The sequence below is a fragment of the Pararge aegeria genome, chromosome 17, assembly GCF_905163445.1.
Source record: "Pararge aegeria chromosome 17, ilParAegt1.1, whole genome shotgun sequence".
NCBI lineage: Eukaryota > Metazoa > Arthropoda > Insecta > Lepidoptera > Nymphalidae > Pararge > Pararge aegeria.
This window is the reverse complement of record NC_053196.1, coordinates 12,409,701-12,436,398: the sequence shown is the minus strand read 5'-3', so window position 1 is coordinate 12,436,398 and position 26,698 is coordinate 12,409,701. Positions and strand designations below refer to the sequence as shown.

At 36.3% G+C, this 26,698-nt stretch overlaps 2 protein-coding genes across 2 annotated transcripts in view; one reads left to right on the top strand and one right to left on the bottom strand.

The window, feature by feature from the left end:
• LOC120631158 (neurofilament heavy polypeptide) overlaps positions 1–26,698 on the bottom strand; it is a 96,267-nt gene that overhangs the window by 11,303 nt on the left and 58,266 nt on the right. The window lies entirely within an intron of this gene.
• LOC120631159 (pancreatic lipase-related protein 2) lies at positions 228–25,073 on the top strand. Its single transcript, XM_039900614.1, has 8 exons — positions 228–729; positions 8,744–8,843; positions 10,163–10,311; positions 12,326–12,392; positions 14,745–14,932; positions 16,293–16,511; positions 23,360–23,513; positions 24,946–25,073. Exons 1-8 carry the CDS (start codon positions 681–683, stop codon positions 25,007–25,009), a joined length of 990 nt encoding a protein of 329 aa, XP_039756548.1. The 5' UTR covers positions 228–680; the 3' UTR covers positions 25,010–25,073.

Below are 26,698 nucleotides of genomic sequence, written 5' to 3'. Positions count from 1 at the left end.
TTTATAATGTTATTATAGTAGGGATTTCCGTCACAGATATCATGGGCATCATTATTATTAAACCTATCAGCGAACACAATTTTCTTAGCAATTTGTCTTTCAATATTACTTCGGAGTAATCGATTCGTCAGAGAGCAGTTGCATACCGCGGTCCTATGGCTAATCTGCCATTATCAAAGACTAAATAATAAAACTGAAACAATTGCACAATGTTTCGGGTACCGTGAACGTTAGTAGAAGTAGAAACTTAGTCGTCAAACACCTTGAACACTGAATAGATAGAAATTGTATTAATTTATTCGTGTTTATTTATTTATGTTCGCTGCCGAGATTTATAAAGAAGACACTATGTTGGTACTGACTAGAAGGAAATATACTTATGTTACAATCGCTGTATGAGTAACTTATAAATAAGTGACTATCAGTGAGTGATTGCCGCGTACAAGCAAAGCATAAATAGTAACCCATACGAAAAATTGTAAATTATAAAATAAAGTTTTCGATAAGCCAAAAATATTTTTTTGTAGAGTATTTCGGTGGGATTACCAATTAAAATGTGCATCGGTGCGGTGTCCATTGGTGTTCAAATAAATCTCGTTCTGTACCGACTGGTGTTAAAATGCATTTGAAATATTTTCCGTTACGTGTGAAGAAGTGAAACTAATTATTATATTTCAAAAATGTGGAACTCCACAGCAGCGGCATGCCGCATGATGTCTTTCTTTATTGGTGAGTTAATCGAACTGCATCGATTAGTCTTGATGAGTCGGCGAATTGAGTAAATACACATTCAATTTTAAATAAAAATAAAAAAATACACTTGAAATACACACCCTTAAAGAAACATTCATGTTCATCACACAAACATTTTCCAGTTGTGGGAATCGAACCCACGACCTTGGACTCAGAAAGCAGGGTCGCTGCCCACTGCGCCACTCGGCCGTCAAAGATAATAGTATCTAACTAATAAAATTAAATAAAGCCCCCTGACGCAGTGGTGAACGCGGTTGTCTTATAAGTCGTAGGTTCGATCCCCAGAAAGGGCAAGTTATTGGGACATTTTTGATTTCTTAATTTTCTCTGGATTAGGTCGCGGCGTAAAATGACGTTACATTTTAAACTTTTAAATTCACATATATATCGATTATGAAAATGAACAATACACAGGGGAAGGTTTTACTATAAATAATAAAAAAAAAGGATACTAAAAACACCTCACGTTGCTGCCAGCTTGTTAATAGGTCTGAATATTCAGATTAAAATGTTACATAACAGCGTATATGAAATAAATTGAGTTCCATCAAATGACTATATTTCATATTGTGAGTCTAATTTTTTTGCATCAATTCGATGTAAACTAGAAACGTGACTGGAAACAATTTTTACGATAGATTTAAATTCCGAACGCTCAATCGAAAACAGTCGTGAAATTCGATGCAACTTTTTTGTTTCCATATTTAAACGATAAAGGTACAAGACCTACCTACCTAGTTTGCTTTTTTTGCTCAGTGCATCTTTACCTAAATAATATCTATAAATACTATAAGCGAAGCAAAGCGGTGTTAGTCTATTGAGAAAGGCTTCGGCTTTCCTTTCGTTCCGAGTTAGAGCCTCGGCACGCACCACTGACTTTTTGGAGTTATGTGCGTTTTTAATTTAAGCGATTTAAATATCACTTGCTTTAAACGGTGAAGGAAAACACTGTGGAAACCTGCATGCCTGACAGTTCTTCATAACGTTCTCGAAGGCGTGTGAAGTCTACCGCCACAACGGCCAGCGTGGTAGACTACATACGGCCTAATCCCGTTCTTCTTCTGAGAGGAGAAACATGCCATGTAGTGGGCCGATAATAGGTCGATGAGAATGATGACGATATACATAAATGCGAAAGGACACTGACCAATTCACTGAAAGACTCACTGATTCATCACAAAAACTCAAGAACCATAAAGCCTACAAAATTGAAATTTAAAAGGTTACTTTTAGTAGGTGCCAGCTAAAAACAGTTTTTAGAAATAACCCCCCTAAGGGGCTGAAATATGGTTTGGATGTTTGTATGAGAGTCCTCTGTTTTTGAAGTACCCGGCTAAGTTTGTTGGGGGCTCGTACGTGGGAACCCTCGTAGCGTTAGGTTCATGTTTGCGAACGAAGTTATCACCATCCCCTTACAATTATGTAAACATATATGTATGAACGCTTCATAAGTGCCTGTGATAGGCCTACATGAATAAAGAAATTTTGAGTTTGAATTTTGAATTTGTTAACTTATATATACTTGGAAATCGGCATTAAGATTACCAGCTTGAAATAATAAAAATCTATATACCTACATTATTTTGGAAAACCTTCCCTTTAGGAAATTTGTTGGTAGCTTTTCATTCTGGAGGCATAGGCACCATTGCGGATCACGAATCTCAAACTCACGAGATATCAGGAATTCTACGCAGATGATGCTTTGGGCATTCGTTTTGTACGCGAAGGTGTACACTACTAATTTGTAAGTTTTTAACGGTATTTTATTAAACTTCGTTTTTATAAATCAGATATAATACTGTAAACTTTAGAGTATGTGTTATTGTCACTGATTTAATCTACCTTCTTTAACGGCGTCATTAATTACTACGAGATGAGATTGCAGTCAAGGGGCAACTTGTAGTGGAATAAAAAAAAAGCCGGTTTCATAGAAGTATTAATTACACTTTTATTGCGCACGAATTCGTTACCAAGCACACAATTAATGAAATATTTCGGTTAGATGATAGAAGATATTATTATTATTTCATTGGTATCAGTTTTTAGATTTAGCGTTTGTAAGAGTTGCCAAAGAGACCGAAGGACTTTTAAATCTGGGTTACATAAAAACAATAGAGATGTTCCAGAAAATACTAGTTTGAACTGGAATTGCCTGATATAGCTAGGTATTTTGCGGAGTATTGTATTTTAAACTAGCTGTACCCTGCGGTTTTACCCGCGTTAAAGCAACGCAATGTTACAACTGTTGGCCTCGACAATAAGTACCTACCTCAGCTATGTACTTTTCCCGTAATAATGATTTTACATTATCTTCTAAACTATACCTACGGCCTAATAACATACTGTATTTCTGAAGGTTAAGGTCTGAAGGTTTTCTTCAGGATTGTCTTGATAAAAAACTGACTCTTTTTGTAAGGATTAATATTTTATGCCTACAAATGACTAAACTTAAAAACACTTGTTAATAACAATTCGACATAAAACGCTTCATTGGGGCTTATTTTATAAGTAATACATAGCTTCGTGGACTTTCTTTAAAAAATATATTTTTTTTAATTTGTTTATTTATTTATTTTCAATCTTACATTCTTGTCTAAAACTAGGTATTTCAATAATTCCTACAAAACGACCAGCAGTGGACGAGCCTCAGAAGATATCGTGATGATGTAACATTAGCCCACACAATTTGTGATAGCCCATATGCTATGTAGTTACAAATAACGAGATAAAAGTAATGTTTCAATCTGCCACCTACATTTATCGATATAAGCCCGCATCGCTGAAATCGTTTGGAAATAATTACACAAATGCTATTTAGCATTGGCAAAATTGATTATAAATAATCATCGACTTGTTTACTATTGCTTTTTTATTAAATTCTTTACGGTCGCAGTTATCTAAATGGATTGAAATTAGTGGTGCACATTACTAAATAGGTACTAAAAGAAATAATCTTTTGTAATGCTGTCATATTGGACCGATACTTTACAAAGAAGAGTCTTAATTAAATTGAAGGATACTCTAGATTTTCTTTTGTTTAGAGAAATGTGGGATCCATTATTATGTACAAATTATTGTGTCATTATGTCAAGTAAGTAGTAGGTAAGTTGTAGTATCTTAAGATTGCATGAATGGACAATCCTAATCGTGTTTTTTACGGTTTCAAGCGTTGACCAACCGATAATCATGTAATTTTGCATACACATTGTTAAAAGTACACCCTTTTATACAGAAAAAAGTATTGTTAAAGAAAAATCACAAAAAGACATCGACCCGAAACTCACAAAATCAAAATCAGCGCGAACGAAACCCCGTGTAAAAATATAATTCGTATAAACTTACGTACGTACGATTTTTTTATCTATATAGACCGAGAAAACAAATCAATAAAAAATCTCTACCAATGTTATAAATGCAAGTTTCTTTGTACTTCTATACCCTGATTTCAATCTACAATCGAATTGGCGTGGTTTTTTACACGCGTATAGTTTACAGCCAAATAAGTGATAGGTAGGTACAGGCTATTTTATAAACCGCAAAATTTAGGTTTCTATGGAGTAAGATCGGTTCTAGAAATTAAATAATAAATATACTACTTGTATAAGTCCATAAACCTACATATCAAGTAATTTCGGATATAAATGCAATCTGAGGCGTTTCCACCTGCAAGAACACTCGCGTAGGCCCTGCACGAGTTTCTTGCTAGACCTTACTCATGTTGCCGATGTCAGCTTTATTCAAATTTGAAAATCATTTGTTTTATGCAGGATTACTCTATAAACCGCACCAATCCGCACTGGGCGAGCGTGGTGGACTACGACCTTTACCCCTTCTCATTGTGGGAGGAGACCCGTGCTCTGTAGTGGGCCGGTTATGTGATGAAACTGTTATTTGTAATATTTGCAGTATTATGGATTAAATAAATGTATTATTATAAGTGTATGTAAAAGTATTGTCGTTTTCACGCAGCAACTTTAGCAATCATAATATAAGTAGTGAAGAAGAAATAGTGAAGCGGGTGAAGCCGTTGGTACATATTGTATTTTTTTATAATTGGTTATATCATACATATTATATTATGTGAAGTCATTTTATAGCTAGGCACTTATTTAATAATATTGTTAAAGTCGAGGTGAGGTCAAATTTTAATGGCGCTGCGTTTGTTATTATCCTTTAGTTCTGCTCACGGCTTCGTTCGCATTTGACATTTCCGTGTGCTCAGTATAGCATAGTTATCCCGTTACCATCTTACACTGCATCATCACTTACCAGCCGGTGAGATTGTAGTCAAGGGCTGAATAAAAAAATATAACATTTTTTTATGCGAAAGTTACTTTGTGCATCTTATTCTGTTAGAAGAGAAAATGTATACCGGTTTTCGATATATTTTAAAATATATTATAAAATTCACCCAAATGCTTAGAAACTACTTAAGTAACACCATCGGCATTTAGGGCTGAAAGGTAAAATACAAGGTACCTAACTAACTGTTGTAATGCCCAGTTCACAAATTGAAAGTTTTAACATACGTTTTTAATTAAATTATCCGAATTACGGATAAATGTTTTTAATCAAATCAAATTTACATTTGCAATTTAAATTTAATTTCTTGTTCTAACCTGTAACCAATGACCTCTAACACTGCAAATTGATTTAAGAATGGGTTTCCATTATACTGTAATTTGCGTATAGATTAGTGTAAGATTAGAATATTGAGCACATCGGCTTTCAGCAGATAGTTGCTCGGTTCTTTAGAAGAATTGTTTTATTTAGAATAGAATACAATTTTATTGTTCACTGTTTACTCATAGAAAGGCAGTTGACAAGGCCTAAAAAGCATTCAAAACAGTATACTCACAGCCGGACATACTATAATAGTATTAAATAAGTATAATCAATTTCAAATATAAACATATACATATCAAAAAAAGAAAAAAATCATTGTAAAAAAGACTCTTGTAAAAAAAATTAAAACTAAACAGATTCTTATCTTTTTGTCTTTCTTTTATTTTAAATGTAATCGTGATAAGCAGCTAGAGTCTTTACGGCAACTGTCATAAAAAAATAATTTAAAGAGGCTTTTTCAAAACTTTTTTAAATTTGAGATATTTAATATCATCTGCCAGCTTGTTAAAAACTCGTATCGCTATGATATATGTTCTTTTGCGGTATATCTTACAGGCTATGGGTGGCATATGCAGTGCATTCTTCTGTCTTGTTGGTCTCATACGTAATTCCGAAAAACAGATGATATTTTGTGACAACATGAAAAATTTTAGCCTCAACCATAAAAAATATTAAAAATTCGAACATTTTCACGCTTTTGAAGTAACCAGATGGGTCTAAACGTTCTTTCCCCGCTCCCGTGAGAGCTCCCTTCGTAACACTGCGTAACTACACCGATTAAAATTCCCAAGAAAGGGCTTTGCATTTTGTTTTTGTTTTAATGACTTTTGACACACAGATATTTTTTTAATGTAATTCAGTGCCTTGCTGTGTCTGGATATGCTTTCAGTGCGAATAAAGTATATAGTTTTTATTTTAGTTCAAGCATCCAGTGCTTGAAGTGCTTAAAGAAAAAAAGAGTGAGGAGCTCGTTCACTTTCGGGAGGCCGAGTTCGAACCCCAGCACGCACCTCTAACTTTCAAGTTATGTGCGTTTTAAGTGATTAAAATATCACTTGCTTCAACGGTGAAAGAAAACATCGTGAGGAAACCTGCATGCCTGAGAGTTCTACATAATGTTCTCAAAGGTGTGTAGGGTCAATGAATCCGCACTGCCAGCTTGGACTACGGCCTTAACCCCTTCTTATTGTGGGTGGAGACTCGTGCTCTGTAGTGGGCCGGTAATGGGTTGATGTGATGATGGTGATGATGACTGGAGCTTGGTGGCCAGTGCCACGCCAAGATGATGAAAATGATATGGGATTTCAACATATCTATCTAAAACCTTCCACCCAAACTACCCAACAAGTTAGACCGCTACTATCTTAGACTGAATTTCTTACTACCAGGTCACATTGCTGTCAAGGGCTAACTTGTAGTGGAATAAAAAAAATCTGTACCGGAAATTTTTATCCAGTGTGCTCTCACATTTATCGGTAATAGAGCATTTAAATAGATTCTAGGTATTAGCTAAGAGATGTATTTGTAGGTATAATATAGAATAATGTATTCACTTATACTAATGTTTAAAGACTACTTGTCATGCAACAGCTATATTTGCTTGCGGAATGAAGGACGAATTGAGGTTTATCAAATTACTAGTTGACTTGCCGTGGTTACGCGCGGTGGGCCATAAGATCCCGAACTTTAAAGTGGAAAATGACATGAGTATGTCTCACGTATATTGCCACTTGTTTATTTTCATTTTTTTAATCGTACAGATACAAGAAAGTATCAAGAAAAGGCAATGCAAACGAATGATGGAACGGTGGGTAAAATATAACAAATCGACTCGATATTAATAAACAACTAAAAAATAAATTAATATACTACGACAATACACTCATCGCCATCTAGCCCCAAAGTTAGCGTTTCTTGAGTTATGGGTACTAAGATGACCGATGAATATTTTTAAGAATAATATAAATAAGCTAAGATAAACAATTAGACACTGAAAAACATTCATTCATCACACAAACATTTTCGGGTCGTGGATATCGAACCCACATCCCTGGACTTAAAAAGCAGGGTCCATTGCGCCAATCGGTCGTCAATTTAAAAAAGCTATCTCAAATGCCGTTTTGCGGGACGTGGCTTTGATTACCGACATGGTTAATGCAAATAAGTTAGTTAAAGTAAATGAAGTTAATAAAAAAATGTTAGATAGGCCATTTTGGGTTTAGCGTTTTAAGTATAGGAATTTGCATTACGAGCCAAGATTTAGGCACTGGAAATTATTTCGAGTGCCTAAATCTTGGCATAACTGAGAGCAAGATGTGCTAAACTCTAAAACCTATGTACCTTATGAGGGAGAATATGTTGTATGTTGCTGTTTTGAATAAAGAACATACCAATGCTTTTCCTTTCATATATATTAGTCCCCCACATTAACGTCAAATTACTAGGCAGAGAATATACCCACCACGATGCTCCGACGCGGGCTGGTGGGCTTAAGCGACTATTATCACAAGTTAGAAAGAATAACGGCTTAACGTGCTCGCCGAGGCACGGGGATTGACACCGCCAATTTCCTTTAACAGAAAAAAACTAATACCTGATTAGTTTTTGACCTGACCTGGGTTTCGAACACCGGACCTTGTGATCATGTTGTGCGTGCTAACTACTAGACCAACGAGGCAGTTAATATATTAGTCAGTGAGTTGGAATTATGTTCCGTAAGCAGTTATGAGTATTATGTGCGTATGATAACATTGTACACATAAAGTAAAACAGTTTTCTTAAATGTTCTACTGGATAAACAGTGTATCGTAAAAGTACTTTGCTTACGTTATTTCCAATTGTTCTTTTGCACCTCATGCATCACAATGCTAGAAGCATAATTTTGTTTTTCCGTTCAATTTTATATTTTAATAGCGGACCCCAGCGCCATCTGTCGGGCTGATTTGTGAATCTCAACCATACCAACGAAACGCAAACCAAAAAATTTTATTCAAATCGGTCCAGCCGTTTTGGAGGAGTTCAGTGACATACATATATATATATAAAGATGTCATCTTTCCAAGTTATATTAGAAATGATGTTTTTCTGTCGAAATATAAAGTCAAGACTCAGTTCATTGTTATTTATCTATTCTAATATTTAAGCTGAAGAGTTTGTTTCCAAATCTCAGAACCTCCCAGTTGGATTTTAGTTGAAAAGTTTTTTTGATAGACCCCTTTTAAAGGAAGCCAGGCGGATGAGTTGACACGGTAGATCGGGGTTTATATATATATATATATAAGTAGGATAGACCTAACAGAGGCATGATAACAGGTTGAGGATGATATTTACATTTAATACTTAACTCGTTTTTTCATGCTTTCAGGTATCACGCAAGTGTGTTTCATGCCGGCACCAGTAGGTGATTGCGATACGTGTTGTGATAGAGACGATACTATCGACATTCAGTATAAGCTTTTTACTCGGTAAGTACCTATGTTGTATAAGCCGAGTCACCTGCGCGTAAGTACTGGCTTAGATCCTTATGTCGAAATTTTTTATAATCCCAATGCCACTCAAATAAGATTAGGAAAAAAATATATATTTAAAGGCCGAATGGCGCAGTGGGCAGCGACCCTGCTTTCTGAGTCCAAGGCCGTGGGTTCGATTCCCACAACTGGAAAATATTTGTGCGATGAACATGAATGTTTTTCAGTGTCTGGGTGTTTATCTGTATATTATAAGTATTTATGTATATTATTCATAAAAATATTCATCGGTCATCTTAGTAGCCATAACACAAGCTACGCTTACTTTGGGGCTAGATGGCGATGTGTGTGTTTTCGTAGTATATTTATTTATTTATTATTTATTTATTGGTATCGTCATCACCGGTCCACTGTAGGGCATTGTCTTCTCAAAATGAGAAGGGTTTAGGCCGTAGTCTACCACTGGCCTAGTGCGGATTGATAGACTTCAAACACCCTTGAGAACGTTATAAAGGACTCTCAGGTTTCCTCACGATGTTTTCCTTCACCGTTTAAAGCAAGTGAGATTTAAATCGCTTAAATCAAAAACACACATAACTCCGAAAATATAGTTGTGCGTGCCGGGGCTCAAACTTGGTCTCCACGAACGGAAAGCGGCTCTTACACACTAGGCTATCACAGCTTTAGTACGCCGCTATATTATTGGCATATTGATTTTAAAATATTATGTGTATTTTTATACTAAGGGCTTCGAATAATTTGGCTTAGCTAGCCCAATGTTTTCAAAAATGGGGGCCATGATTATATGAAATCAAAATCTGACCCTTTTCTGGAAGAACATTCAAAATTCAAAATTTATTTATTTGAAGGAGCCCTTCATAAACACTTTATAAACGTCAAGTACCTACGTCTGGCAGGACACAATTATCTCCCCGGGAAATGGATCAAAATTTATCTTCTCCCACAGCTGTATCAAGTCCCAGAGCACTGGCGCACGAGTGGAAATGATATACACATAATATATGTGTAATAATAAACGGCGTAAAACTTCTCCAATTCCCGGTTCCCGTGCTTTAGCAGGTCGACGCGTTAATTATATTATTCAGTAGTTGCTCTTTTCCAACTTGAATATTTACAATCATTTTTCTATATTGCGAGAATTGTGCGGAGCTAGCTGCTTCAAAGCTACATTGTCATTAAGAAATTTATTGTGAAAAGTACAGTACTTTAGTTAAGTTCAGAGATTTGTTTACAAAAATAATTGACACCATTATTTTTTATTTAACTAAGCTCAACCCTTATGTTCGCCGTTTCAGAGCTAATCCAATTTACCACGAAGCCATCATACCTGGCGACGCAGATGCGTTGTCTGAAACGCGTTTCAGTCCATCCAGACCCACAGTCATATATTTATTTGGATTTTCGGAAGCTATTACGGGAGCCAGTACTACGATGTTAAAGAATGGTATGTATGCTTTGGAGAAGCGTAGCGGATTAGTTCAGGTATATACACGCAGTGGCGTGCACAGGGTTTGTGAGCAGGGTATGCATAAAGCAGGTACATGGCATAAAGTGGAAAAATTCCCCTCCAATACGAGTTATATAAGATAATTTGGGTATGCAGTGCTTTTGTGCATGTATGAAGTGCACGCCACTGTATACACGAGTATATTCCTGAACGTATCCACCACCAGGCACCAATTAAATAGGCCGGGAGAAGCAAAGACGTTCAGGAATAAGTATACTCGTAGGCACAAAAAAAAAACGGGTAATTCCGTAAAGTTGTTTATGGATCATCAATATACATTTACATGGATGGATCATCCAGAAGGTATAGAAATGTCGTGTTAAACTATCCATTTCTGAAAATATAAAGTAACCGGTACCGGTGGTTTACAAATGATAATTAAGATTTTACACCTATCAATTAAGCAAAAAAAAAAAACTTTTAAGTATAATTTTAAACAGCAATGTGTCCGTTGGCCATTAATAAAACGAAATCAGCTAAATTATTTGTTAAGAATTCCTCATTGCGTTAAGAAATATCCTATACCGATAGTGAGCGGCACGGCGGAGCGTGGCTGCGGTATCTACAGAAAATATCTGGTGCAGTCAGTTATAATTATTTGCAAGAACCCGACATTAACTAAGTGGAAATAATATTATGAAAGACTTTCTAAATTCCGTTTCAGAACTTTATTAATGTCCTAATTTTTTTATCACTTAGATTAGTAAAGATTTATAGATTGGCTAGATTAAAAGAGATGCCCATGTTAAACGATAAGAAACTCGCCGTATTGAAATAGAGGCGATATTACAATAATCCTCTTTACAAAAGAAAAACGTGTCTACAAAAGCTATAATTACTCAGACTACACCCCATAAGTCAAGGTGTTTCCTTTGTTAAACGACAATTTGTATCATACTACCGTTAACCGTAGCCAGTGTTGAAAACTTGAGATCGATGTTTCTGTAGCACGACATTATAACTAAAGTACATTAAAAAGATCGTTTGCGCACATTTTTGTCATGTTTGTTAAGCCGACAAAAAGCCGGCACCGATTCATGCCGAAAGGCGTCGTCGGGATTCAAAGAGCTGTCTGTACACTCACAGTTTCTACAATATATAGGTAGGCATGTAATATAAATAAAGCGTAAAATTTTAGCTATTTCTAAGCTTCATTCTTTTTGCCATAGAACCCCATTCGTATATGGGCCATTTTTAAAAAGATATTCATAATAATAAATTTCAAGCCAGGCTTCCTTTTTCGAAATATTAATAAATTTTTGTATGTGCTATAATTCCACGACAATTTGAGGACACGAATGAAGCAACTTGCTTCTCGATTCTTATACGCGTCGTAATAGCAGTATGGCCTTGCATGCCCTTCCGGCATCCATTTTTCCAACCACATTTAGTGGCGTGCACTTCACAAATGCACTGCCTTTCCTAATTTTTTTATACTACTCGTATAAGTTAATCTTTTCATTTTATGCCTATTTTTAAATTTCTGGAATATTGTAATGCAGCCTTCTCTGGTCAAAAGCTTCGATTATGCCATTGTCTATTATAATTCAAATTAAGAGTGGTTATGGGCTATTACAAAAAAAAAAAAAACATAAATTTAAAACTGCAATAAAGAGATAAAGAAAATAACACCTGATTAATTTAACAACACAGGTATTTACTTAAAAACCTAGCCAAAAGCAGTAGATACACAAATAGCAATGGTATAAATATAGGTCGAATTAAACTAAGTAGTTAAAACTTAACCTATACATTGCATTTCCATTTTGTCACAGAAACAAAAAAGTCCCGACTCAGCATAATACATTCTGGCTGCAGGTTTTTCAATTAAATCTGCGGCAAAATGCAGTATGTAACTTTTTAATGCAGTTCGTAAAAGTAACAACTATGTTATGTTGATCATTTTAATAATGAACTAGGTACCACTAACTATAATATTTTTCATTTTCAGCTTTTCTCCATAGAGGTGATTACAACTTTATTGCAGTGGATTGGTCTCGACTTGTAGTTTTTCCTTGGTAAGACCGCTCATTATGGATTAACTGTTATTTTTGGAATTTACACTGTCGCGAGTAAAGTTATAGCTAAATGAAGCTTAGTGGGTGGGAATTCAACTTTAGTTTTGGAAGGCCGAGTTCGAACCCCGGCTCGTATCTCTTACTTTTGTAAGTTTTATGCGTTGTATGAATTAAATATCACATGCTTTAACGGTGAAGGAAAACATCGCGCATGCAAGCCTGAGAGGTCTGCATCATGTAAGACATGGAAGTCCTACTACGGCTAGAACTACGGCTTCTCATTCTGAGAGACTTAGGAGACCCGTGCCCTAGGGCCGGTAACGGGTTGATTACGATGATGATAAGTACAGTTAACTTGAAATGCGTTATTAACGGTTGGAAGAGTGATACTCACCCTAAAAGTCAGGCAATTATATCTCAAAAAGGAGAAAATTAAAAACGTTATTTTTCTTATTTCTATTTTCCATAGCTTAATTATTTATTACGTTTCAACATTTCAAATAGCTAACTTGACTGTAGCCCAACTCAAAAAAAACGCTCTAAACCACAAGTCCCTTGTTTTGTAAGGAAAAGAAAAACGAAGACCCTTCCCGTCTTTTTCGCAACCTCTTCATTATTAACTTTGTCTTAATCAGTAAATAATTTAATTACTTGTTTATAATTTGAAAAATAGAAGAAGATAACACAAAAATTTGAGCGTAACCCGTCTCAAACTTGAGCCCTTGTTTACACCAGACTTGAGGCTTGAAGCAATGAGGTCACGTACAGAAGTACACCTGACCTAAACAGGCTCCCCATTACTAGACTGACGCGGGATAAATTATTCATCTCAACAATTATGCACAAACGTTAGCGTATTTTCCACTTGACTTACGATGAGCTTTGCGTTTTGATCGTTGTTTTGAATTGTTGGATCCGAATTATGTTACTTAACATAATTATCGTACGTGTATAACCACTTTGATAGTGCTATACCGCGTAACTGACATTGTTAAATAAATACAAAGACGTGCGTGAAGCGATTGTTAAACTATAAAATGATGTCGGAAAAGAGCAATCTGATAAGTTTCTAGCCGGCTCTTCTCAGTAGAATCTGCCTTCCGAACCGGTAACAGAGTCACTACAAACTGACTCACGTCACGCCAACGTCGGTTTTGAAAAAAAAAAATTATAGGAGCATGGACTTAATTTAACTGCAATACGCATAACATTTTAGCCCTTTACTATCTGAGAGAAATAACTGTACAAAGCTTTTGTAAGAAAGATAATCTGTTTGGTGTAATGTCACTGTAAGATCCGCTGTTTAAATTTAAGGTCAAGGGGGTCACGGATTACTTTGTTAACAGAAAAAAGGCTGCCATCCTAGATAATATGAACAAAAGAGTTACGCATAGTCTACAAGCACACACACGCACGTGTATATAATGTCAAGTAATTTCAATGTTTTTTTTTGGTTATTTTTATTTTAAAATAGTTTTTATTTTTATATAAAAATAATTCTTGATATTATAGTTTTTCTAGATGGAGTAGGTATATAACGAAGTTTTTATAGGCCCTACTAGTTCTATATTTGTGATTATAATATTATTTATTTAAGACACAATTGGATCTTGGGCACATAAGCACTTGTATTTATCTCACGTCGAAAGGTCGTCTGGTAGAAAATACTTAAGCGTAATGGACCGCCTTTCGTTTAATCCAGGTATAGTTGTCCAAGTACACTTAAGTATTTTCTTAAGAGATAAAAAAACTGTTGTATCAATACCGGGTAAGTAACTTTGCTGACTTATATGGCGCAAGTTTATGCTCCATTCTTAGTTTATGTTCACGGTTGACCAGTCAATAAGTATATATAAGTAACTTTGCTGAAATAAAAAACGGAATTAAAAACTTTAAAAGTACGTTTAAAATTCGTGTAATTCGTTTTTGGCCCTCTTGTACTTAGGCGATTATTAATAGGATGGGCTACTAGAAATCATGGAAATGAATAACGAAAAGTTAATCGGGACGGTATTTGTAAGTTAAATGAAGGCCAATGTGTCTACCCTTTTGAACTCGTGATCAATAAAGTTTTAAGATACCCCTATCTCACAGGTAATCAGAAATTGCTTTTGCTACACTCGCGTAAAAATATGCCTTAATTGCAGTTCTCTTATCTATCTTTAATCCATTATCCATTGTATTCTTTTTAGCGATGCTAAATATTTTTAACTGTCCAATAATAATATTTTTGTGTAAAAGGTGCCAGACCCTGTAATAATAGTATACAAAGAAATAGAAGTTGAAGTATTAAATATATGAATATTATTGTATTGTTTATGGTGAATAATATGTTTCTTTATTTTTCCGCAGGTATGTTTCTGCAGTAAGAAATACAAGATACATGGGAAGGCGCCTTGCCGACTTTGTAGAGTTTTTGAACTCTACTGGCGTTCCAGCCGGATCTCTACATGTTGTGGGGTTCTCTTTGGGTGCGGAGGCAGCTGGGTTTGCGGGGAAGGACCTCAAAGCTAGGGGATTGAGGTTGGGAAGAATAACTGGTATGTCATTGTTAGGGTTAATATTTAGTATAGTAAGTAGACACGAAAATAAAAAAAATTAATTTCATAAAATCGGCAATAGGAGTCTCTAAAATTATATTTATAAGGCAGTTTTTGAAAACGTGATGTTATTAAGATTTATCGGAAAATTTATCTATTAGTGAATTTGCTGTGCAAATTTCTTTCTTCGAGATACGCATAATCCGCTGCCTATTGACGTCCCACTGCTGCGGGGACAGGTCGGCTCTCATAGAAGAGACGGTTTCAGAGCGTAGACCCACCACGCTACTCCAGTGCAAGTTTGTGGGTTTGAATGACTATTAACCACAATTTAGTGATAATTGCCGATACTAACTTGCTTTACGTGCTATCCGAGGCGCATGGGTTGACACCGCCAATTGCCTAACTCCCAAGGTGGTAATGATTTTTTTAATAGAAAATAAACAATCTTAATAGCAATAAGTTTTAGCCCAACCCGGGATTTGAACCCAGCAGGGCTAGCATAGGCAGGAGATAAAATTATATTCCCTGACAAGGGATATAATTCAGGTGTCATCCTCCTGAAGCACGTGAAAACGGAATAGCAGAAGTTTACCCCAGTTTAATATTACATATATATTATTTGGATATAATTTCCACGTATGCACCCGTGAGTAGATAAAGCTGTGGGAGAATATACATTTTTATCCTTTCCCCGGGGGATATAATTGTCTCCTGTCCATGCTAACCGTGCTGGACCTAGTGAACATGCTGACCACTAAGCCAACAGGCAATTGTGAGATACACATATATTCTGAGTTATATTATTTCAAGAACAATGACTGAAGTATCCGAAGAGGAGTCACTAACTTACTTGGGCCGAAGTCAAACGTCGCTTTTTCACTTGACCACACTGTCGGTTCCGCAATTGATTTGATCTCGCTCGTAGTCTCGGAGAGTGTGGACTTAACAGGCTGGGGTAACATCGATAAATACACCCGAAGCTAGCAGAGTTTTAAGTCCGATATCCGATAAAAAAGTACATATTATATTGACAAATTCATTAATCCAAATAATTTATTTGAAAAGCGGTGATACTGTAATAAGTAAGTAAGGATTTGGCATTCGGAGGGACTGAGTTTGATCCCAAGCACTCACCTCTAACTTATAAGAGTTATGTACGTTTTTATTTTATGCAATCAAAGAAAACTTCTTCAACGGTGAAGGTAAACGTCGTGAAGAAACCTGCATGACTGAGAGTTCGCACCGTCTACCGCAGTTGGCCAGATTCGTAGAGTACGGCCTTAGCCCTTTTCCTTAGAGGGATCCCGTGCAATGAAGTGAATGATGATGATGACGATGAAATTATTTATCATTTCAGGTTTGGACCCAGCATATCCCGGTTATGGTTTTGAAGGGAAAGAAGCCCATCTTTCAAGAGGGGACGCCATATTCGTAGATGTCTTGCATACAAACCCTGGGTTGTTTGGCTTCCCCCGACCCATTGGTGATGTAGATTTTTACCCTAACCCTGGGCAATGGATCCAGCCTGGGTGCTGGTTCGACCAGCTTGTGAAGAATAGCGAGCTAAGTTATTTTTGTAAGTATTTTTTTAAATATTTATATTTTTTTTTACATAACCCTTTATAAGTTAGGAATTCAGTGTTTTGAGTTTATATAGTATAAATCAGTACAATATTTCATGTCTGTATCCAGGGTGCAAGATATATTGGATAGAAGCAGGCGTTACTTTGCGTAAATCCATGATGTATTATGAAAATTAAGCTTAATTTGTTATACCATACGTTTCGCTCCGAAACCGGCGCATCCTCAGGAGTCCTCATCCTCAGACTTGATGAATAATTATTCATTGTAAAGCCAAAGTTGTCCGCATGTACGCTACATTGCCGAAGATCTGTTTGGTGTGGAGTATAAGGATTGAAGAAATTATAAATTACACCATACAGATTCTCCTGCTTTTCGCGGAGTATAGCAAATTAAGCTTAATTTGCATAATGCAAGCTATATCTATGTCAAGTTAGTATGGAAGTTTGGAATGTGATGTTAGTGATAACTACCATTTTAAATGATGACTCCAACCACTTGGTTATATACCCTTTCCCTATGGGAAAGAATTAAAAAAAGGGTAATATCCTTCTCAGATTGAAGCCTTGGTTATATACCCTTTCCCTATGGGAATTAATTAAAAATAAAAGGGTTATATCCGCAACCTTCTAAGAAGAAGCCCACAATAAACCTAAGCGGGGAATATGTATAATTTATTTTTATATGCTGTTATATTATATGCCGTGTGGTGCAACGGCATATCAGAGACAGTATTCCGGCTACCGGTCTACCCGCGGGTGCGGTACGCGCTGACTGAAGAAACTTAACTGAGAACGGGTAGCAGCGTCATCTGTACACTACGACTTACCTTCTACTGTCATCACCACCTTATCTTCCTAGCGTGGTGTTTATGGGCGAACCCTCTCGTTGGGAGAGGCCTTGTCCTACAGTGGACTGTTATAAGCTATTGACATCTTTTTATATAAAACATTGTCGTGAACAGACAATATGACGTTATTACATTTTTTTCACAATGTATAAGAATTTGTATAGAACCAGCTTATTTCTTAAATGTCACTGCGTGCCCTTTATTGTTTTGGGAACAATGATTCAACCCCCTGCTACGCGTTTAAACCGATCGATGTTCTGACGTCACGGATGCTGGGAGCGAAGGACAAAAGAGTAAAGCTGGAAGCATACTTACAACACGCAACCGCAGCGGAAGCTACTTCATGGTTTTGACTCGTCATCCATACTATTACTATAAATGCGAAAGTTTGAATTCGTGTCCGTTTGGTTTTTTTTAACCTATCTTTGGCTCAACCGCTGCACCAAACTTGGTGTAGCGAATCTAGCATCTAATGTCTATGTACGTGACATATTAGGTATAATCGAAGTTCTCGAGGGATTTAAAAAAAATAACTCTGCAATTTTAGCATGAACAGGCAATGACAGAATTGCGTTTCAGATCTATTCAGTAGGAACCGTTTTGGGGTTATCCTATGCCGTAAATTATCACGTCAATTGGTTGCTCTTATACTCTATGAAAGAAGGAAAAATGAGCAAACTTACTGTCCCATTTATAACAGGACTAGTTGTAAACTTTGCTGTATATGCCTATGTTATTCTCTAACTCCTAAACTACCACTATGCAGAAAAACTTGTCGTTCGCCTGCTTTGTTTAAAACAAAACCAAATCCTTCCCACGGGGACCACACATTTTTTCAGGACAAAAAGTAGCTTATGTGATCTTGCAAACTATAAATAGCTCTCTAATTCCATCCGATCCGTTCAGCCATTCTTGTATGATTAATGATAAACGACTAAGACACCGGGAGGTAAATTTGCATCGTTCTAGTCCATGTAGGACTGCGGTGTATCGATAATGCAGTCGTATTTATATCAAAATACCCATCAACTCAATGTCATGAACATAAATATCTGCCAAATATGAATTTATAGTTATCAAAAGTTTAAGGGGTTGTTAAATATTGATGTAGAACTATAAAAATATAGATTAGGGATAACTGCCAGGTGTCGCGCTAGCAGTGGCGTGCATTGAGGGTATGCACAGGGTATGCCGATACTACAAAATGAAGAAAATCTGCAGTACGGGTAACAAAAACTTAACTTAACTTAAAAGCCATTTTATATCCTCTGCATACCCTGTGCGTACCCTGTATGGGTCCGCTAGCTGCTTGTTGATGACTGTATAGTCATAAGTCACTAATACCATTCGATTTGATTAACTCGAATCGCGTGGTGTCAAACCGAGTTGCGAGTTACAAGTGTGCTAAAGTCATAACGATTTCGTTTTATCTTAAAGGTAGTAACGTAACGATATTGCGTAAACAATTTACGCGGTTAAGCAAATCGTGAATAACGTGACAAGACTTACGTTGAAAACGATTATCGCGGATAGAAAATGTGGTGGAATTAGAAATATTGCTGAATCTATTTTTAACAAACTCTCAAATAATTCTCATACTATTATATAAGCAGTGCTCGCGGCGATAAGCCCACCCCACCTTTGAATGTTTACAAATTTTAATTTTTCGTTATTACGATAAGGGGGTTAAGGGAAGTACGTAAGTCATTAGTGAAGTTTTTACCTCCATAAGAGTTTTTTTTTAAATAACCCAGAGGGCAGGGCTACTGCACCGTAGAAAGTACAGAGGTGCTAGGCGCTTCTTCTGTATTAAAAGAAAAAGAACTTGTTAAAATTTGAAAAAAAGTTATGAAAAACGTGATTTTTTTTTGTGCCTATCTACCTAACTAATCAAAAGCTACCTATCTACTCAACACCTAGTTTAAGGCATGGGTGGGTGTCATGGCAAATTTCTGAAGTTGTTTGTGTGTCGCGGGTATAAGAAAGGTTGAGCACCCCTGATCTAAGGTATAGAATTTGCGATAAATATTTGTATGGGAACATTTTACGTATTGATTACAAAATTTACGGGAATAGCTAGTAAAAAAAATTCTGGTGCATTCTAATTTTTACTAGCGGCAAGTTAGTCAGACTGACTTATTAGGTTGCACTGCACCAAATGCTTGGTTAGCTCGTACTTATGTAACTTTAATTCATCGTATTAATCCATTTACGTACCATCCGTGCTTAGTCCCTATTAGCTTTTAATTAAATTAAGATACACTTATGTAAACAAGTGACGATATTACGGCCTTATATCATCAGTAATTATTATATGACATAGGTAGGAGTATGTATAACGTACATCATTATAATCGTCGTCATCATCATATCAACCCATTATCGGCCCTCTACAGGGCACGGGTCTCCTGCTACAATGAGAAGGGGTTAAGGCCGTAGTCCACCACGCTGGCTCAGTGCGGATTGGTGGACTTCACAGACCTTTGAAAACATTATGGAGAACTCTCAGGCATGCATGTTTCCTCACTATGTTTTTCTTCACCTTTGAAGCAAGTGATATTTTAATTGATTAAAACACAGGGCGTACTGGGATTCGAAACGCGGGTCGGCGTGCTAGTTATCAAATTATTACACTTGATACCATTACTATAAAACTGTGATAATGAACAATAGAAAAACTATATAAAAAGAAATATGCAAATTGTTTAGGTTTAACCATACGCGTTAGCCTTCACATGCCATGCAGGTTTCCTCACGAGTTTTGTTTGACCGTTAAAGCAATATTTAAACTGCTTAACTTAAAAACAAAAAATTTGGGATTTATTTACCTACTCCGAAAAGTTAGAGGTGCTTGCCGGGAATCGAACTCGATCCAAAATGGAAGCCGAAGCCCCAACTACTAGGTTATCACCGCTCGGTTTATTGTATTATACTCGTAAGTAACATATTAATAACATTGACGAGAATTTTCTGCAGGATCAAGTCGTAAATCTTGTAGAACATAACCCTTAATCTCAACGATGGCTGTACATTGCCTCAACGCTACTTCAGGGAGCAATCGGCATTTTGCGAGATTCGGGTCGTAACATTCGTCTTAAATGCGCTATCTGAGGTAACCAATCTTCATTGACATTTGGACGTGGCGATCAATCTTTGAACGAGAGTAAGCCCACTATTTCGATTGTTTTGATGGATAGCTATCGTAACGCGTCTAGAGGATCGGAGTTAGATCTTCGCTTAACTAACAATAGAACAGTGAAATTAACATAAGTTTTCGGGGCACTCTAATTATAGTATTTTATGCGTGTCCCAAAATGAGTGTGAATGATGCAAAAAAGGAAGTAGGTTATAAACTCAACAATATTGCTTAGCCTTTATTTTCAATATTATCAACAGTATCATACGTTTTTTGTTTTTATCATAGGAGATATAAAAACAGATACAATACCTCCTAAAAACTATGTAAATTTGCATTGTAAGCTAAGCGACGATATGCAGCCTACAGGATACTTTCGTCTACCGTGTTCCCAGTAAGTTTAAAATTTCAATATGAGGTTATTTCAGGGGCGGCTGAATAAATCCCTCAAAAGTTTGCCAAGATTTTAGGTTGCAGTAGTATTTCATGCTTCATGCCTTTGACACGAGGTTGACCTTTTTTTTTTTTTTTTTTCGTGGGGAAATCCTCATGGATACCACTACACCACGGGGAGGTGCAGTGGTTATGCCGGACTCTTACCGACTAAAACCCCACGGTGTTCCAACTCATCGCCTGGTGACTGGGTCATGGGAACGCTTTCGCACACAACCACAACCCAGTCAGCGGTGCCTACTGAGGCAGGCACTTCCCTGTAACAACTTCGGATACTGCTGAACACCATCGAAGGCAAACCAGGAACACGGGGTATGCCTTTCAACTCGAGGACCAAACTCCGACGGGCGATAGAATCCCCGTATCTATCACCCGAAGGTACTTCTCAAGGGGGCAGACGTCGGTTGTGCGCCATCTGTCTACGCCCGACTCTTCTGCGGCGGAGCGGATTAGAGTCTACATCGTCCTCTCTCAACCGCTCGGCCAACTCCTTCTGCACCATCACATCCTCACAGAAGGAGACCACTGCTTCCCACGACCTGTCACTTCCTACCATGGCCCTAACCACGGCTGGTAAGTCAACCTTGGGTCAAAGGCGCTGTTAACTCCGTAGCTAGGTAAAGTTTTGGGCCTTTAAACCCAGTTTGATTATGACAAAAATAAAAGTTTAAAACAAGCTTCCAATAATAGGTCACAATCGTTCTGTAATGAAAAACTGAATTTAATAATATTTATAAATATATATAATATATAATAATATTAATAATATTATAACATTTATTATTCTATTTAATTATCTTTGTATTTTTATTGTGTGTTAAATCTATGCAATTATATGAATATAATTGCGATTTCTCGTCACTCAATTGCCTTATTCCGTAAGTTAAGGTCTGGCCTGGAAGAGATTACTTTCAGTGATAAGGCCGCCTTTTGCACATAATCATATAAAAGAAGTATTTCCTGTGTGTGTGTTTCTTTTATGCTTATATTATTATTAATATAAAGTTGTATATATAAATAAATAAAATAAGAACACAAAGCAAGGAAAAAATGTTTAAAGATATATATAAATTCCATAAATGGAATCAGACAAACACACATAATCAGTTTTGCTAATTACATAAAAACTGGCCCTGGCCCACAAAGTTTAGAACTTTTAGACCATTTAAACAAATAATATTTTGAAATGAATATGGATCCATAACTTAGCCCATTTTCTGGTCTGAAAGCTTGGCTTACATAATCTTGAAAGTAATCTATTATTATCTAAGAAAGCAACTATTATCAAACGTATCCAACTAGTATTGAAATTTGGACAAAACGATCAAGTTTTGGATGTAAGCCAATTGGTACGCCAGTTTGCTTACAATATCACAATGCTAACGGATCTCATGTTTTGGCGTTTCCAAAGATAAATCTTTAAACGGCATGAACAAATCCTCACCCATTTAGAACTTTCCAAGTGAGCGAGCAAATATGTAATATGGTATTACGTACGGTATAGGATTACTAAATTGGTCACTTCACAAAAACGTGAAAGTATATACTTATTATGTGATTTAAAATAAATAATATCTATCATAAATGTTTTCCTGTATTTAACTTATTATGCTAACGGTTCAGGACATTGATCTCATATGTTTTTCAGTCCAACAGATTCGATAGTTTTTCAGTTTAAAATATATAAATATACTACGACATTACACACATCGCCATCTAGTCCCCAAAGTAAGCGTAGCTGTTATGGGTACTAGGATAACTGATGAAATTTTTCATGAATATAACACACATTGATACTTAATGTGATTATATTCATAAAAATATTCATAATATACAGATAACAACCCAGACACTAAAAGACAATCATGTTTAAAAAATTTACAAATCTAATGAAATTTACACAAACTACAAGAAAAACCCATAAATTTAAATCGATCATGGTAATTTAACCGGATATTAAAACCTCAATATTTTATGGCAAATCGGATTATATGTCACTGAGAAGTAAACTGAATAATGACATTTGCGCCACAGATCTCAATTACAAACATAAGAAATTTCAAATACAGAAATTTAAGTCTAACTTCGCGGAGCGCTGCTACAAAACTTCGCAGCTCGTAAAGTTTATTTCCATTATTCCAACTTTTGACAAAGTTTCACGGAATTAATTGCGTGCTGACCTTATAAATGCGATTTATTATTAGCTTCGTCTGCACAGCATGTCAGAAGTTTAAATTAGACCTGCAGACCTACGTTACCCATCCAGTTACTGACTCAGTCAATATTACATCGCGGCCATCCACTGCATCTGCGTGGTTTTATGTATCTTTTAACTTAAAACGTTCTGTTCGGAAAATAGGGAGATTGCAGGAGTTTTTTTTAGCTTTTCTTAAAATACTTTCAGATGGTTGCAGTCACAACCGTTCGTGGAGATTGTACGTGGAATCTGTGCGAAATCCCAGGGGCTTCCCAGCGACTCTGTGTAGAGACTGGCGGAGCGGAACTGCCTCGTGCAGTTTTATAGTCGACGGTTATATGGGCTTTGGAGCCCAGCCACCGTAAGCAGTCTAAAATAGTCATTATGTTTACCGTCCCTTGGAGATGTGCATGTTGTTTGTAAATGGAGGTGGACTCTCATATGTAGGAAGAATGACGTTGAAAATTGAAACCAAGAACAAGGCGATAGATTCGAAGGCACGAGACGCAAAAAAGTTTGCAATCGTGCGAAATATACGACAAAATTTTATATTTTGCTGGACAGAGGAAAATGCTAGAAATATTTTCAATATAATTAAACAAGGTTAGATAAAGACCTTAGCGGTCCTATCGCCTTTACGACTATTTCACTTCACTTTCGGAAGGCCGAGTACGAATCCCAGCACGCACCTCCAGCTTTTCTAAGTTATGAGCGTTTTAAGCAATTCAAATGTCACTTGCTACAACGGTGAAGGAAAACATCGCGAAGAAACCTGCATACCTGATAATCCATAATGTTCTCAAAAGTCTACGGTCTTATTCCCTTCTCATTGTGAGAGGAGACCCGTGCTGCAGGGCTAGCACGGGCAGGAGACCAAAATTATATCCAACGATTATATCCCTCACAAGGGATATAATTAACGTGTCCACCTGCTAAAGCACGGGAACGTAGAAGAGAAGAAGTTTACCCCCGTTTATTATTACACATATATTATTTGGATATTAATTATTATTATGACGCTACAGTCGCTATAAGACTGATGTGAAAGGCATATACTAATTTCGGCATCGACGGTAGGAGAGCCGTAGCTTAATTGGCGAAAGCGCTCAGATCCTGTCGGTTCCCAAATTATTAATTAAAAATTGATAATTCCTCCAAGTGTAGGTAAAAACACTAATAAAAATTATAAAAATATTTGGATATTATTTTCACTGGTGCACCAGTGCTCTGAGAGTTGATAAAGATGTGGGAGAAGATAACTTTTTAATTGGTGAAGCGCTCAGGCCGCGATTGCCCGAGAATCGCAGGTTCAAATCCTGTCGGTTACGAAATTATTAATAAAAAATTGATAATTCCTCCAAGTGTAGGTAAAAACACTAATAAAAATTATAAAAATATTTGGATATTATTTTCACTTGTGCACCAGTGCTCTGAGAGTTGATAAAGATGTGGGAGAAGATAACTTTTTATTCTTTTTCGGGGAAATAATTGCCTCCTGCCCATTCTAGCCGTGTTGTGGTGGACCGGTAATGGGTTGATATGATTAAATACAGACCATAATAATAAAACGCTTTTCTGAACGTTCCTTTTTAAATAAAGAAAATAAAGTTAGGTGGCAGCCTTTCCAAACTAGTGAGATAAAATTATAAATAGAGCATTTATAATAATGAAGCATCCGGGAATGGGAGATAATTGCTGTCAAAATTTATAAGTTGCAATACAATTATCTTGGTTCTTGGACATAGCATCTTTTTATCAATGTTTCATAATTTTAAAAGTATTTTTTTTTCCAGGGCAAAAGGAAAAATGTATTTGCTAACGAACGATAAACCGCCATATGCAAAAAATGGACCCTGATCAACAATCTCGACGTTAAGAAGTAATATTATGTATTCAAAAGTCATTACAATAATTATTTAAATCTTTGTTAGTAGGTAGTTAATAAACAATGTATTAAAATTTCAGTTCTCTAGTCTCAATGATTATTCAATTTTCTATCGCCACAGCAGGAAATGTTTAGATTTTGAAAAACGGAATTAAATTCTAATGGTGCAATTACTCATACAGGGTGTCCTGTAAATAATGGATCAAGCAGAAGTGGAAGATACATCAACCAATTATGTACCACTAAGTACTTAGTGTAACCACTAATTAAATAATTAAAGTACTTTTAACCCAAATAAGTTTTTTCGTGCTGTATTTAGCTGCAATAAATATTATTTTAATCTAGTTCCACTTAAGGTTGGTCCATTATTTAGGGAACACTCTATATAAATAGAGGTATTTTGGAGTTTGGAGCGTATTTCAGAGAATTTAGTTTCCTTACTACAAGATTTATATGCTTGCAAACGAACTCGGCATCGAGTATCGACACAGTAAAACCGTGAAATGAAACCTATGTTTCCTCAATTTAAAACTTTTATTCTAACTTCTACGGACAGTGCACTTAGCCGCAGATTGTACTCTCTTAAAAAAAATTGTTTTGATCTAACTTATTTTAAAGTTATTGTTTCGATACTTCAAGTCGAGGGTAACCACGTATGCGAATCGTTTACAAATGAAGTACAAGTGTACTTCGGTTTGGTTTCGGGTGCATGGTTAGGCACTTGTTGTAGACTCTAAAAACCCGTTTGCTTAAACAACAAACAACAAACAATCAACAAACAATATTCAACCACACACAACACAGTCAATATTATCGACCTTATTTTTTCAATAGACCAACTGTTCAATACGCCCGCCCCACAAACACGCAATATTATTGACAATTTGCAGAGTATTGTCAATAATATTGGCATGTTTGCGGGCAGCCTTTAAGGTAGCAATGAATATATAAACTAACTAGGTGTTGCCCGCGACTTTGTCGGCGTTTGATTTTGTATAAAAAAAAAAAAGTATCGCTAAGCCTTAAATGAGGGGTTTGCTGCTGTCCACTGAGGAGTTCTGTCCTCTATCTCCAACCACAAAAATAATTATTTAAATTGGTTATAATTTGTCGGAGTTTTGGTGTAAAATCGCCAAACACTTATCCCCTCTCCCAAAGGAACCGAGCTTAATGTAGGAATAAGTATTCTATATTACTTCTAACACTTTCAAGAATATGTGTACAAAGTTTCATGAGGATCGGTTAATCAGTTTTTGCGTGAAAGAGTAACAAACAAACTTACGTTGACATTTATAATATTTAGTAGGGATTGACGACATCCAAGGCGCAGTGGTAAACGCTGTAGTGGGCACTCCCAGGTTCGATCCCTGGATTGGGTAATTTATGATTTGAGATTGTTCTCTGGATTGGGTTGATGCGAAATTTGGGCCGTGCTTAGTAACAGACAATTAAGGATTCCGGTATGAGGCCACGTAGACACCGATTAGGGGTATAGATATAGGTTTAATATCAATGCCATACCTCTAACAGGTTATACAGCTACCATTTTAGATTGCATCATCTCAGGCCAACTAGTTGGACTATAGTCAAGAGCTATCTTGAAATTGAATAAAAACAAAACTCTGAAATTAATAGGTAAAGAATGAACTTTAGATGAAACA

Bases quoted from the DNA above. Each gene is read 5' to 3' on its own strand.
- LOC120631159 (XM_039900614.1), top strand. From the start codon at position 681: ATGTGGAACTCCACAGCAGCGGCATGCCGCATGATGTCTTTCTTTATT. The intron at 8,844-10,162 runs GTAAGTACCTAT...TCGCCGTTTCAG, and splicing joins CAGTATAAGCTTTTTACTCG to AGCTAATCCAATTTACCACG. The intron at 14,933-16,292 runs GTATGTCATTGT...TTATCATTTCAG, and splicing joins GAGGTTGGGAAGAATAACTG to GTTTGGACCCAGCATATCCC.